This window comes from Acinonyx jubatus, chromosome A1 (assembly GCF_027475565.1).
Source record: "Acinonyx jubatus isolate Ajub_Pintada_27869175 chromosome A1, VMU_Ajub_asm_v1.0, whole genome shotgun sequence".
In the NCBI taxonomy this organism is placed as follows: domain Eukaryota; kingdom Metazoa; phylum Chordata; class Mammalia; order Carnivora; family Felidae; genus Acinonyx; species Acinonyx jubatus.
The window spans coordinates 82,708,545-82,723,763 of NC_069380.1; the positions used below are offsets into that span (position 1 = coordinate 82,708,545).

At 33.8% G+C, this 15,219-nt stretch overlaps 1 protein-coding gene across 1 annotated transcript; it reads right to left on the bottom strand.

Moving 5' to 3' along the window:
- Positions 1-3,069: 3,069 nt before the first annotated feature.
- LOC106974767 (olfactory receptor 2G6) lies at positions 3,070-4,029 on the bottom strand. Its single transcript, XM_015072066.1, has one exon. The coding sequence runs from the start codon at positions 4,027-4,029 to the stop codon at positions 3,070-3,072; it is 960 nt and encodes a 319-aa protein (XP_014927552.1).
- Between the last annotated feature and the right edge of the window lie 11,190 nt (positions 4,030-15,219).

Genomic DNA, 15,219 nt, shown 5'->3' on the forward strand with positions numbered 1-15,219 from the left:
GCCCAAATCAATAGCTGGACACTTAACAGACTGAGCCACCACTCCTGGAAAATGATTTTAGAAAGCTAATTGATGGTATGTGTAAATTTAGTTATGTATCCCCGTTTTTGGTTTACCTATTGTATTTCTAAAAATGTTATTTTATAAATATATAATAGTAAACATAGTCTAAAATCGTGCAAGTGTGTGAGACACCTGGGAGGTCAGTCGGTTAAGACTCCAATTTTGGTTCAGGTTTGTGAGTTCCAGCCCCATATAGCGCTCTGTGCTGATAGCTTGGAACCCAGAGTCTGGAGCTTCAGATTCTGTGTCTCCCTCACTCTTTGCCCCTCCCCTGCTTGAGCTCTGTCACTCTCTCAAAAATAAATAAACATTAAAAAATATTTTAAAAACATAAATAAATAAACTTGTGCAAGTATGCTAAATGCAAGTATTAATTAAAGAAAAAATGTACACCTTCCTATTGTAAGGAAAATATTTAATAAATTGTGGATATTCAATTGTAAGGAAAATATTTAATAAATTGTGGATATTCAATAACAATTAAAAAGCTCACAATACTATAAATAAAAACAATGGTATGGAATTGTACGTGTAATATGATAGCAAGAGCAATATATGCATATCATCATAGGAAAACTTGGCATTAAATTAAAAAAAAATAGTAACTAGATTTTTTCAAATGTGTTTTCATTTTCATTGAGTCCTTTTAGTAAACGTGCTTTCCATGTGCTTGTTGTTCCTCCTATACTATTTCCTGGTTTATTTTTGCAGGATTTGTCTTTTATATCTTGTATAGTATAGTATATTTATCCTCTTTATTTTAATATATCTATACTCTTCTTGTCAACTTTGTTAGCAATAATTTGTTGTGTATAGTAGTAATTTAATTTTTAATGGAAATTATTATCCAAATACCCTTAAGGATGTTTTAAACTTATCTTTGCCTTTTTGTTAGTATTTCTTTGGAAATTTTGTGTGTCTTTATTTAAATCAAGTTTTCTTTTAATTTTTTTTCTGTTCGTTTTATTAAATATAATCTTTTCTGTGTCATGGATTCCAATTTCATTTAAATAGATTTAACATCATAACTCGTGTATTTCTTTCCTATATTATGTTTTTATGGGTATAAAGAAGTAACACTTCTGTGAATGTGAGTTTCCCTGTATAAATTCTTCTCATCTTGCATACTATAAATGAAAGCTTGTGTTCCTTAACATGTCCCATTATGTTTCCAACTTGTCCTCCGATTAGTGAGTGTGTTACACATATGTGAAAATTCTGGGAGGCAAATTAAACCAGTCTTTTATTCCTCTTCTTTCTCACAAATTAAAAATGCATTTATGCAGTTGCTATCAAGATGTTTAAGGGGTATAAATTGCACAAGGTATTTTTGGAGAGGTATTACTAATTTTTCAGAATATTTTCCTGATGTTTTTCTTTCTTATTTTTTGTTCTCAAGGTAGTCTTTGGCAGTAAAGACAGGTTTAGAATTTCTCTTTAGCTCTTGTAGACTGAAAACAATATTCTGACACAAAGATGAATTTTAAATAAAACTCAATTTTATTTTTTTCTTATAAGTTTAAATATAAATAATTTTAAAAACAATTAATAAAAGGGGGTGCCTCTGTGACTCAGTTGGTTGAGGGTCTCACTCTTGTTTTCAGCTCAGGTCATGATCCCAGGGTCATGAGATCAAACCTTGTGTCAGGCTCCATGCTGAGTGTGTAGCCTGCTTAAGATTCTGTCCCTCCCTCTAACCCTCTCCCCTGCTCACTCTCTCTGTTTAAAAAAAAACAATAAATAACAAAATAAAATAAATAAAATAATAAAATAAAAGTAATAAGTTTAAATCACATGAAAGCCCACACAGATTCTGTATTAATTATACTTTTTTTGTTTTTGCTGATGTTTTAGTGCTTATTTTTTCCTTGTGGGTGTCATAATAAAAAATGAAAGTAAAAGTAAGACTGTAGATTAAATCAATTTTTCTATGCCTGCACATTTCTGTTAAAATGCTTGTAATTTACAAATTGATGAATTTCACTCTCTTTGGACAGAGGTATAAAGAATGATACACACTTTCTTTCACTTTCTCTCAATTTCTAAATCATTTAAAGAGAAGGGGAATAAATATAAATAATACATGAATTGATCAACTTAATACAAGCTTACTCATTTCATTACTTTAATAATAAAGTCATAATTTACATTACAAATTAATCAATGTATTACAATTCTGAATTATTTTTATGTTTTCATAATATAAATAAGCCAATATAATGAAATTTGTCCATTCTCTGGATTAAACTAGTGGAGAAATGGTTGTATATTATATATTACTTTTAAGTTATTTATACATATAATATGTACATGTGACATATATATAAAGTGTTTATATGTACACAATATGTGTGAAAATGTAGAAATAAAGTGTTTTATATTTTTTTAAGTTTATTTATTTATTTTTAGAGAAAGAGAGAGAGAACACAAGCAGAGGAGGGGCAGAGAGGTAGGGACAGAGAATTCCAAGCAGGCTCCACACTGTCACTGCAGAGCCTGATGCATGGCTTGATCTCACGAATCGAGAGATCATTACCTGAGCTGAAATCAAGAGTCAGACTCTTAACTGACTGAGACACCCAGGCACCCCAATTATATTTTATGTTTTATGGGAATATATATTATGACACAATTAATTTTTCAGAAAGTGTGAGATTAATTATATTTCAAGAAAGCTGAGAAGTGCAGGTAACATTTCAGTTGAGTCTTTAGAAAGAAGTAGAGGTTTACCAGATAAACATGTACTCCAGAGTGAAATAATTTATGCATGAAAGTTGATGGTATGGCTAAAGAAGAGCAAAGATCTTTCTGTAGCTAGAGCATAGGATCTTGGATTTGTGCAAAGGTTTGGGGAGAATAAAACACTACTGTGACTGGACTTATATTAGCTTCTTATAGAATTTTGTTTCTTTTGCTACTTCTCATGGAATTGTTAAAAAAAAAAAAGAAAAGAAAAAAACAGCACTTAGAACAAATAATCCATGAGCTAAGTGTAGCAAATTTATGTTATACATACAAGTCATATATTTTCTGAGTAAGACCATTTCTCATTACCAGTGTTCTCCAGGCCCCTTTCACATCTTTGTTTCTCAGAGTATAGATAATGGGGTTTAAGACTGGGGTGACTATGGTGTAGAAAAGAGAGACAAACTTACCCTGTTTTTTTGACCGACTTTTGGCTGGCTGAAGGTACATAAAAATGATGGTGCCATAGAAAATGATGACCACAATCAGGTGGGATGAACAAGTCCCAAAAACCTTCCAGCGCCCTGCTGCTGATTTTATCCTCAGCACAGCTTTTGTTATAAAGCCATAGGAGACTAAGATGAGTGACACTGGGACAACTAGAAAAATCACACTAGCCACAAAGAGTTCTACTTCATTGAAAGTTGTGTCCACACAGGCCAGTTTGATGAGCACAGGAACCTCACAGAAAATGTGGTCCAGTTTGCGATGTCCACAAAGGGGTAGCTGCACAGTAAGGGAGCACTGGATTAAGGAGGTGATCAGTCCACTGAGCCATGCTATGCTGGCTAGGGATGCACAGAGCTGAGGATGCATAATGGTTGTATATTGCAGAGGCTGGCAGACAGCAGCATAACGATCATAAGCCATGACCGCCAGGAGAATACATTCAGAGGAACCCAACCCCATGGCCACATACAGCTGGGCCACGCATCCCCCATAGCTCACACTTTTCTCTTTCTTATTCATGGTAACTAGCAACTGTGGGGCAACACTGGTGGTAAAGCAGATGTCCACACAAGACAGATTGCTGAGGAAAAAGTACATTGGCGTGTGGAGTTTGGGGACTAAACAAGATACTAAAATAATGGTAGTGTTCCCCAGAATGTTAAAGATGTACAAAAGCAAAATTATGATGAAAAGGATCCTTTCAAGCCAGGGTTCATCTGCAAATCCCAGGAGAAGAAAACCCTTTTCAGAGCTGTTGCTGCTTTCCTCCATCGTCCTGCAGATGTCAATTTATAGGATTAATATTCTGGAGAAAGAAGATAGTAAGATGAACATTGGTAAACTGTGGTGTTTCTTATATGATTGTCCTCCTTTTACAGCATTCAGCCATATTGTAAAAGCTGATCGCATTTTTCTCAATGTCTATTCTTCGACAGAAAACTGTCTCTTCCTTCTGTTTTCTTGAGCACATTTCACTCTTTCAAATGGAGCAACACCAATTCAAACACTATCACAATGCTCTCTCTTGTTTACATCCATAATCCAAGAGAATGGTATCTGCCCCTCACTCTTGTTCTCACCCAAAGGTCTTTGTAAACTTACGATGTTTATTTGTAAGACTCTATTCTATCAATTTTGGCTTGATCCTCCTAAAAGATTCTGCCATAATTTTTTTTTAATTAAACAATGGCAGATAGTATGAAGGAAGCATCAAGAAAATTAACATTTACCTGTCTTTGGAGAGAATATAGGTTAGTCGATGCTAGTGATGGCACATCTCAGACATAAAAAAGATTTTGAAATGGTATGTCAAAAAGGAACTGCTGAAAAAAGATGGTCTTCAGAAGACATATGACAATCAAATTACCATTAACCTGATGGGGCATTCATTGTTTTAAACATTGGAATTATCTTCACACAGAATTTGAACTACTGACATTTTTAACTAAATGACCAGAGAACAGGCGCACGTGGGTGGGTCAATCAGTTGAGTGCCCAATTCTTGATTTTGGCTCTGGAGATGATTCCAGGGTCATGGAATTGAGCCCTACTTAAGATTTTGTCTCTCTGTTCTCTTCTTCCTATCTCCTGATCTCTCTCATTCTCATTCTCCCTCTCTCTGTGTCTCTAAAATAAATTTTTTAAATGACCAGACAATAATCTTACATACAGACATTCTTCCATAGATTCTCTTTATTTCCCACCTCCTTCTCTTCTTATCCCCTTTCCAGTTTTTTTTTTTAGTTTATTGATTATTGTTGCTTACTTTTCAAGTACTTAGGGATGAGTTAGAGAAGTAGTCTCCTCTGTAGGCACTTCCAATTAAACAAAAACTTCACATGTTTTCTTCTTATAAAACAAATATTGAATAAGGGAAGGTATCAGTGAAGTAAGAGGACCCTGGAGTTGTCCTGTCCCAGGAACACAACTAGATGACTTCCACAACTAAAGGGAGAGAAGAGGCCACATTGAAGAAGGTATGAAGTGTGGAGACATGGTTTAGGGGAGATATGTATCATGGGTGTTGAGGAGGGGAAGGATCCCTGATTGCTAAGATGAGAGAGAGAGAGAGAGAGAGAGAGAGAGAGAGAGAGAGAGAGAGGAAAGCACAAGGACAACATTTTACCAAGGCCATTGGCTAGGAAAACAAGTGGGGATGATTTCCTGAATTTTTGCAACAAGTGGGGCTTAAAGCCTGGAGTTTTAAAAGTCCATGAACTTGTGTAGGATAGAACCAGGAGGGCACTGTGCTGCTTCTGAAAGAAGGGAAGCAAAACACCTGGGGGTAGATAACATGGAAACAGCAATCTAAAGAATGTCTAAGATAAATGGAGGGAGATTTCTTGCTTTTCTCAGAGACTGTTTCTGAAAGGCAACATTCAGGGGGACACCTCTCCAGGAACAATGGAGCTGGCTGGCACCATTTTCTTTCCCTGCCCCTCAACATAAACACAGAACCATCTGGGGGAAGCAGTGGATGCACAACTTGCTTACTCCAAGACCAACACGCTTGTGTTCTGACAGGAGTGCTCTTCTCAGTCAAACTTCCCTCAGTCCCAGAACAGTGGACCCCTCCACTAGAAGACCATCACAAACACCTGCCCATACCACATCTCCTGAACAGAGTTTTTCAGGATCTTGGTTCTAGTGGAAGTAGTGCCAGGTCTCATTTCACAAGACCAGAGTACACCTCGTTAAAACTCACCACTTTCAGGCTAGGGGCCAAACAATGACCACAACAAGCAAGGAGAGCCTTTGCAGATGACTGGCTTGAAGGATAAAGCAGCAAAACTACAAAAGAATAGTGCATGCAGCACACAGTGGAGACACTTCTTGAAACACCAAGCCCTGGACATTACATGAACTCTTCTTCATAAAGCAATTATTTCAGGAGGAAAAGACATACTGTCTTTTCCTTCTTTTCTTTTTTTTTAAATACATTTTTAAAGTTTATTTATATTTATTTTTTAGAAGGAGAGAAAATGCAAGCAGGGGGAGGCAGAAAGAGAAGGAGAGGAAGAATCCCAAGCAGGGTTTGTTCTGTCAGTGTGGAGCCTGATGTGGGACTAAATCTCAGAAACCATGAGATCATGACCTGAGCCAAAACCAAGAGTTGACTGAGCCACCAGGTACCCCCATAACTGGCTTTTCTAACACAAAGGAGGCGGAGATTTAAATAAAATGTCAAGGTGGAAGAATTCATCCCAAATGAAAGAACAAGGTAAAGCCATGGCCAGAGATCTAACAGGTATAAGTAGCATGACTGCTGGAGAATTTAAGTCAACAATCATAAAGATACTCACTGCACTTGAGAAAAGAATAGAAGGCATCAGGGAGACCCTTACCACAAAGAGAAGAGAGTTAAAAAAATCAATCAGACATGAATAATGCAAAAAAAATGAATTTGGAAATATACTTGGTGCAATGAACACAGACTAGAAGAAGATTTAGTGATATAGAAGACAAAATGGAAAATAATTAAGTTGAACAAGAGAAAGAATTGTACAACACAAGAATAGACTTAGGGAAATCGGTTAGTCCATCAAAATAATGAAGTTGAAGAAAAGAGAGAAAGAAGAATTATGGATCACCAGAATCATTCAGAAAAGGAGAGATGAAGAGCTTCCCAGACAAACAAAAACCAAATGTTGACTTTTAATTTTTGATATTTTAATGCTGTTTATAGCCAGCTACCATTTATCATTTTTGTTAAAAATGTTTACTTTGAACACGTTACATTTTAGTATATAATATTTGAAAAATAATATCATATATAAACTTTTAAAATAACATTTATTTGTAGTATCATCATTCAGATATGATCACTGTTAACTGCTGAGTGTACTAGGAGAAAAAAATTGGTAATGCTAAAAGACGTACTTTAATCCCCACATTTTTCATTTGTCATCAGTACTTTAATGAAAATTCCATATTTATTATTTGTAATTGATATAAATATTAAATTGGTGGTCATCAAATTATATTATCATAATTTCTTAAAATAAATATCAATTTTTTCTTTTTTACTTTTTTCAATGTTTCTATAGAAACATTACTATACTGTAGATACTATATACACCAAATCTTGTTTTTGGTTTAAATTTTCCTATGACAACAGATTAAAAATATATAATAAAGAAAAAAATTATCTTAATTTCAAAGACTGCATACATTTTCATGTGACTAATGTTAGTTAACAATTATTTTGTTACATGTAATTGAATTGGTTAGAGTTTATTAATATAGTTGATAATATTGCAAAAAACATGCATTTACTTACACTTAGTAGACTTATTTACTTTACAGATTTCCAAAATAGAATTAGCTACGAAAAATATATGACAATTATATATTTCATATAATATGTATATTTCATATTATATATATATTATATATAATTTCAATTAATATAGCTTGCCAATCTTATGTATGTAGTACAATAAATGCTCCTCTGTGATATTTTTGAAAGTTACTCATGTCAATTTATAATGAACAAATTACATTTTATTATTTTTAACCCTTAATGTAATTTGTAAAAATAATTGTTTTAATATTTGTTTTTGAGTTGAAGTTATTTGTTATTTGTAATTTATTAAATGTTGCTTTAACTCTTTGTATATTTTGTTCATTTTTAATTGATATATTTGAATATTAAAATTATTTATGCTGGAAAACAACTGACTTGTTTTCTCTTCCTTCTTCTGAGCTATTTTGTTTTATGGAAATATATTAGTTCAATATATAATCAAATACTTGACCAATATTCAGAAACTACTATCAAAGTGATGATGTTAAATGTCAAATGAAAATAAAATGAAAAATGTGTAAAATGAAATATATATAGTATTTTATATATATATAGTATATCTATAATTGTGTGTGTATATAAAATTACATTATAATCCAAATGAAAATATATGAGAAAAATAGATGAAATGGAACACTTACACATACTTAGCCAAACCTGGTCAATGAATATCAGGGACAAAATACTTGATGCATGCCATCATTAATATCAAAACTTTAGGTTTCCATTAAAGGAGGAAGGCATGGAGCACAAAGTGAAACTTACCCTATCTTTAATTTTCTAAACAAAACAAAACAAAACAAGCTTGTTTTTGTATATATTTATTAATCAAAATGAAATGATAAAATGTTAAACCTATAAGGTACTCTTATTCAAATTATGATTGATTCCTTGTGACTTGTAATACTGCTGAAATTATATATAATATATTATTATATTATATTTATATAATTAATTGTAATTATAATATTTATTATATTTATATATTCATAAACATATGACATATACAAATTATGGAATATGTCATTCACTATATATACTATATAATTATAGAGTAAATATATATTTGTTTATTATAAAATTACATGGTATGTATATAAATTTATACTGTTTTATATACTATATCATTTTATAATATAAATAAATAAATATAACCATAAGTAAAATTTATTATATTTTATATATTTATATAACATAAAATTAAAGCATGTATAATAAATATAAATATATAATGATCATGTTTATATAAAATATAAATATAAAATATAAGTAAATATATTTAATATATAAATACATATATTTGTACGATATATAATAAAATATGTATTATGTATATGATATTCATGAATACAACCTTATTACAACAATATAAAAATGTATCTGGGTTTAGAAGTTGTATAACATTAAACTTTCTTTCCTAAGGAAAAGCACAAATAGTACAAAATCATTTTGTGATCAAGGAACCATAAAAAAAAATAGATTTTTATTTGAGATAGAATAATTTAGAGGAAAGAAGAAAAAAAAACTTTGATCCTACATGCATTTTGTTCATGCCTTATGATATTAGTTATTAGTTTGCTAATAACCAAATAGTGGAAAAGAGAATTCATAGACAAAATGGGAGATATAAATGTTAACTAATAGTGTACTGAGAAAAAAAATTCTTTAAGTTATGTGTGTGTGTGTGTATATATATATATATATATATATGAGTGTGTGTGGGTGTATGTGTATGTATATTCATCAATATATTATCGTCACCTTCACCACTTCTCTCTCCCAGTCACCATCATGTACCATCTGGAGCTCTGCAAGAGTTCCCCAACAGAAAATCTTTTGTGGCATTAACTTTAATCAGCTCCTTCTTCACAGAAGCAGAGTAAGTTTTCTAATATAAATAGGGAAATGGCTGCTGGTATACAGCTTTAGTTAATTTTCTGATTTTTTTCTTTCTACCTTTTTTCTTTAATTTTTTTAATGTTTCCTTTTGAGACAGAGAATGAATGGGGAGGGGCAGAGAGAGAGAGAGGGAGACATAGAATCCAAAGCAGACTCTAGGCTCTGAACTGTCAGCACAGAGCCCAAAGAGGGGCTTAAACTCACAAACCATGAGGTCATGACCACAGCCAAAGTCGCTTAACCAACTGAGCCACCCAAGAGTCCTTATTCTTTCTACTTTTTAAAAAATGATTATATTTTTGAGAGAGAGAGAGAGAACGCAAGTGGGAGAGGGTCAGAGAAAGAGAGAAGGACACACAGATTTTGAAGCACACTCCAGGTTCTGAGCTGTCAGCACAGAGCCTGATGTGGGGCTCCAACTCATGATCTGTGAGATCATGACCTGAGCCAAAGTCAGGTCATGCTTAACTGACTTGGCCACCCAGGGACCCCTATTCTTTCTACTTTTAATTTTTAATTTTATACCAAACACCCAGGACAAGGAATAAGAAAATAAGGTTATAAATGGCACTTTCATTATAATTGGAAGACAAAGAAAACCAACCAACCAAATACAAATTACATCTAATAGAGGAAAAAAGCTACTGAAACACATCAGAATTTGTGCTGAAAACTGAAAATGAGAACAAAGGGTGCTTGAGAAAAAGAAGAGCAACATTCAAGGTCACTGATAGAGGCAACAAATCAAAAATATCAGAAAATATCTTTCCTATTAAGAAGAGAGTTTTTCCCCCATTACTGTGAATAGCTGTTGACAAGTCTGATAGACAATAAGCAAAGAACAATTAGAGGATAAATGGAGAGAAAGGTTTGGAAAGAACCTGGGGTGGAGGTGGTAGACCTAAGAGGGCAGCATGGTCTAAACTGAGGGGAACATGCAGAAGAATGAAACCGGACCACTTTCTTATACGATACACACAAATAAGTTCAACATGGGTGAAAGATCTAAATGTGAGGCAGGAAACTGTCAAAACCCTAGAGGAGAACACAGGCAGAAACCTCCTTGACCTTGGCCAGAGCAACTTCTTACTACAAAAGTCTCTGGAGGCAAGGTAAACAAAAGCAAAAACTATTGAGACTTTATCAGAATAAAAAGTGTCTTCACAGTAAAGGAATAAAATCAACAAAACAAAAATAACAACCTACGGAATGGGAGGAGATTTTTATAAATATTATACCTGATAAAGGTTATTATCCAAAATCTATAAAGAAATTATAAAATAGCACCCAAAATAAAACAAATAATCCAGTGAAGAAATGGGCAGAAGACATAAAATACATATTTTTCCAAAGAAGGATGGCTAACAGATACTGAAAAGATGTTCGACATCACCCATTCTCAGGAAATCAAAACTACAGTATCACCTCACTCCTGTCAGAATGGCTAAAATTAACAATAAAGAAAAACACCAGATGTTGGTAAGGATGCAGAGAAAGGAGAACCTTCTTACATTGTTGGTGGGAATGCAAACTGGAGCATCCACTCTAGAGAACAGTATGAAGGTTCCTCAAAAAGTTAAAACTAGAATTAACTTACAACCCAGCTATTGCACTACCAGGTATTTACCAAAAGGGTACAAAAATACTGATTTGAAAGAACACTTGCAACCCAATGTTTATAGCAGCCTCATCAACAAAAACCAAATTATGAAAAAAGACTGAATGTCTATCAACTGAAGACTGGATAAAGAAGGTGTGGTATATAGATGTGTGTTTGTGTGCATTGTGTGTGTGTGTGTGTGTGTGTGTGTGTGTGTATTTGGAATAGTACTCTTTCATAAAAAGAATGAAATCTTGCCATTCGCAATGGGGTGAATGGAGCTAGAGCATATTTTGCTAAGCAAAATAAGGCAAAGAAAGACAAATACCACATGATTTCATTCATATGTGTAATTTAAAAACAAAACAGATGAGCATAGGGGCAAGGGAAGGAAAGAGAGAGAAGGAAGCAAATCATAAGAGTCTCTTAACTATAGAGTACAAACTGAGGGTTTCCTGAGGGGAGGTGGGTGGGGTGATGTGCTAAATGGGTGATGGGTATTAAGGAGGGAAATTATTGTAATGAGTACTGGGTGTATATATAAGTGAGAAATTACTAAATTCTACTCCTAAAACCAATATTACACATAAAGTATAATAACTAACTAGCTTTTAAATAAAACTTCAAACAAAAAAGTTAAAAATAAAATAAACTGAGGGGTTCACCATACCAGTCACAGATAGGGATAATAAGGTAATAAAAAAAAGGAGTGCCTGGGTGGCTCAGTCAGTTATAAATGTCTGACTCTTGATTTAGCTCAAGTCATGATGTCACACTTCACAGGATTGAGCCCCATACTGACAGCACAGAGCATGCTTGGGATTCTCTCTCCCCCTTTTTCTCTGTCCCTACCCTGTTCCCTTGCTCACTCTCTCTCTAAATAAATAAACTTAAAACATAAGGTAGTAGGGGTGCCTGGGTGGCTCAGTTGGTTAGGCAACCGACTTCGGCTAAGGTCATGATCTCACAGTTTGTGGATTCGAGCCCCGCATCAGGCTCTGTGCTGACAGCTCAGAGCCTGGAGCCTGCTTCAGATTCTGTGTCTCCCCCTCTCTCTACCCCTCCCCTGCTCACGTTCTGTGTCTCTCTGTCTCTCAATAATAAATAAACATTAAAAAAATAAGGTAGTAAAAAATGAAGCATAACTTTTGTTCAACATAGTACTGGAAATCTTAGTCACAGTAATCAACTAAGAAAAAGAAACTAGAGGTATCTACATCAGTAAAGAAATGTTAAACTGTTATTAATTGCAGATGATATATAGCACAGATAGAAAAATCTACCAGTAATAAAAATGAATTCAGTAAAATTGCAAGATACAATATTAAAACCCAGAAAGTTATAATGGTTCTATACACTAATAATAAAGTAGCAGAAAGAGAAATTAAGAAAACAATCATTTACAACTACACCAAAAAAAAAAAAAATAGAATAAAAAAAATAGAATACCGAATACCTAAAATAAACTTAACCAAGAGTGAGAGACCTGTACTCTAAAACCATAAAACACTGATGAAATAAATTGAATATGACACAAATAAATAGAAAAGAAGTCCATGTTCATAGACTGGAAGAATTAATATTGTTTAAATATCCATATCGCATAAAGCAATGTATAGGTTCAATGCACTTCCTATACCAACAGTTTTAACAAACTAGAACAAATAATACTAAAATTTGTATGAAAACAAAACACACCATGAATAGTCATAACAATCTTGAAGAAAAACAAAGCTGGGATATCACAATTCCACAATTCGGGATATACCACAAAGATACAGTAATCAATATAATATGATGCTGTACAAAAATAGACCCATAGCTCAATGGAACAGAATAGACAGCCCAGAAATAAATCTACAATTAAATGGTTAATTATTTTATGGTCAAAGGAGACAAGAATATAGAGTCAGGAAAAAACAGACTCTTCAATAATTGGTGCTGGGAAAACTAGAAAACTACATGCAAAATAATGAAAGTGGATGACTTTCTAACAGGATACACAAAAAATAACCTCAAAATGGATTAAATATGTGATACCTGAATGGATTAAGTTTGAGACCCAAAATGATAAAAATCCTAAAAGAAACAATAGGCAGTAATTTCTCTGACATCGGCCATAACAACATTTTTCTCAATATGTCTTCTAAGGCCACCGAAACAAAAGCAAAAATAACCTATCAGAACTACATAAAAATAAAAAGCATTTGCACTGCAAAGGAAACCAACAAAACAAGAAGACAAGAAGACATTTTATGCAGCCATAAAATGATGCAATTGTGTCATTTGCAACAGCATTAATAGACCTGCAGGGTATTATGCTAAGTTAAATAAGTCAGAGTGGGAAAGACTAATAAATTATGATTTCATTCATATGTGGGTGAAATCTAAAAGTAAATTAATAAACAAACAAAAATCAGAATCAGACCTCTAAATACAGACACTGACAGTTACCAGAGGGGAGGGATATGGGAAATTGGCAAAGTGAGTGAAGATAAATGTATACGACAAGCTAGCCTGACTAGAACACCAGGTTGAGGTGATTGGTAAAGATCTTTCTCTGTCAAAGGGAATGAGTAAATAATAGAACAAATGACCACTTTGTAAAACGTGCAGACACCAGCATAAAAACGCAAGGATCATGAAAAAAATGGGAAACATGACACCACCAATGGAATCTAATAAAGCTTCAATAACCTATCCTAAAGAGAGACTTATAAACTGGTTGATAAAGAATTGAGAGGGATGCCAGGGTGGCTCAGTTGGTTAACCGTCCGACTTTGGCTCAGGTCATGATCTCACAGTGCTTGAGTTCGAGCCCAACATTGGGCTCTGTGCTGACTGCTCAGAGCCTGGAGCCTGCTTCAGATTCTGTGTCTCCCTCTCTCTCTGACCCTCCCCCGTTCGTGCTCTGTCTCAAAAATAAATAAACATTAAAAAATAATTTAAAAAAATAAAAATAAAAGAATTGAGAATATTTTTTAATAAGTTCCATAAACTAAAAGAAAACTCAGACAGACAACTAAATTAGGAAAATAATACATGAATATAATAAGATGTTTAACAAAGAAAAAGAAACCATAAACAAAAACAAAAAGAAATCCTCTAACTAGAGTACAATGATTGACTGGAAAATTGAATGGCCAATTGAGAGACTTGATGGAGGGTCACCTGAGTGGTTCAGTCCTTGAGCTTCCAACAATTGATTTCAGCTCAAGTTATGATCCTGGGGTCATGGGACTGAGCCCCTTGTCAGTTTCTGCACTGAGGATGGAGCCTGCATAAGATTCTCTCTCTCCCTCTTCCTCCCCCTCTCCCCCTCTCCCTTGCTCAAGTGATCTCTCTCTAAAATAAAAACAAGAAAAGAAAATGAATTTTTTAAAGAGAACTGATCAAGAAGAATAAATTATTAAACTTGAAAACAAGTCATTTGAAATTAACCATTCAGAAGAAAGAAAGAAAGAAAGAAAGAAAGAAAGAAAGAAGAGAAAAAGTGAAAATTTCTACAGAATAGGAAACTGTCATAGTACACAATATAAACATTATAGGAGTCTCAGAAGGAAAAGAGAAAATCCATTTAAAGAAAATGACCAAAAGTCCCAAATTGGAGTAAGAACATGAACATCCAAGGATAGGACGCCGAAAGATTCCGAAGTAGATTTAAGCCAAAGAGGGCTCACTGAAACACAATATAATAAAAAAAATGTGAAAACACATTTCACAAATGTGAAAACACAAAAGGAAGGGAACCCCCATAAAAATATCAGCAGATTTTTCAGTAGGGGACTGGTAGGTCAGGATATAATAGGATGATATGTTTAAAAAATACTCTACCTGAGAGGCACCTGGGTTGCTCAGTTGGTTTAGCGTCTGACTTCTGCTCAGGTCATGATCTCACAGTTCGTGGGTTGGAGCCCCGCATCGGGCTCTGTGCTGATAGCTCGGAGCCTGGAGCCTGCTTTGGATTCTGTGTCTCCTCTCTCTGTTCCTCCCCTGCTCGCGCTCTGTCTGTCTCTCTCTCTCTCAAAAATAAAGAGTTAAACAAAATTTAAAAAATACTCTACCTGAGAAACTGCCTTCAGAAATGGAGAGGTAAAAACTCCACTCCAACAACAACAACAAAAGAAAAAAAAAAAAGGAAGGAATTAACCATCAG

Bases quoted from the DNA above. Each gene is read 5' to 3' on its own strand.
- LOC106974767 (XM_015072066.1), bottom strand. From the start codon at position 4,029: ATGGAGGAAAGCAGCAACAGCTCTGAAAAGGGTTTTCTTCTCCTGGGA.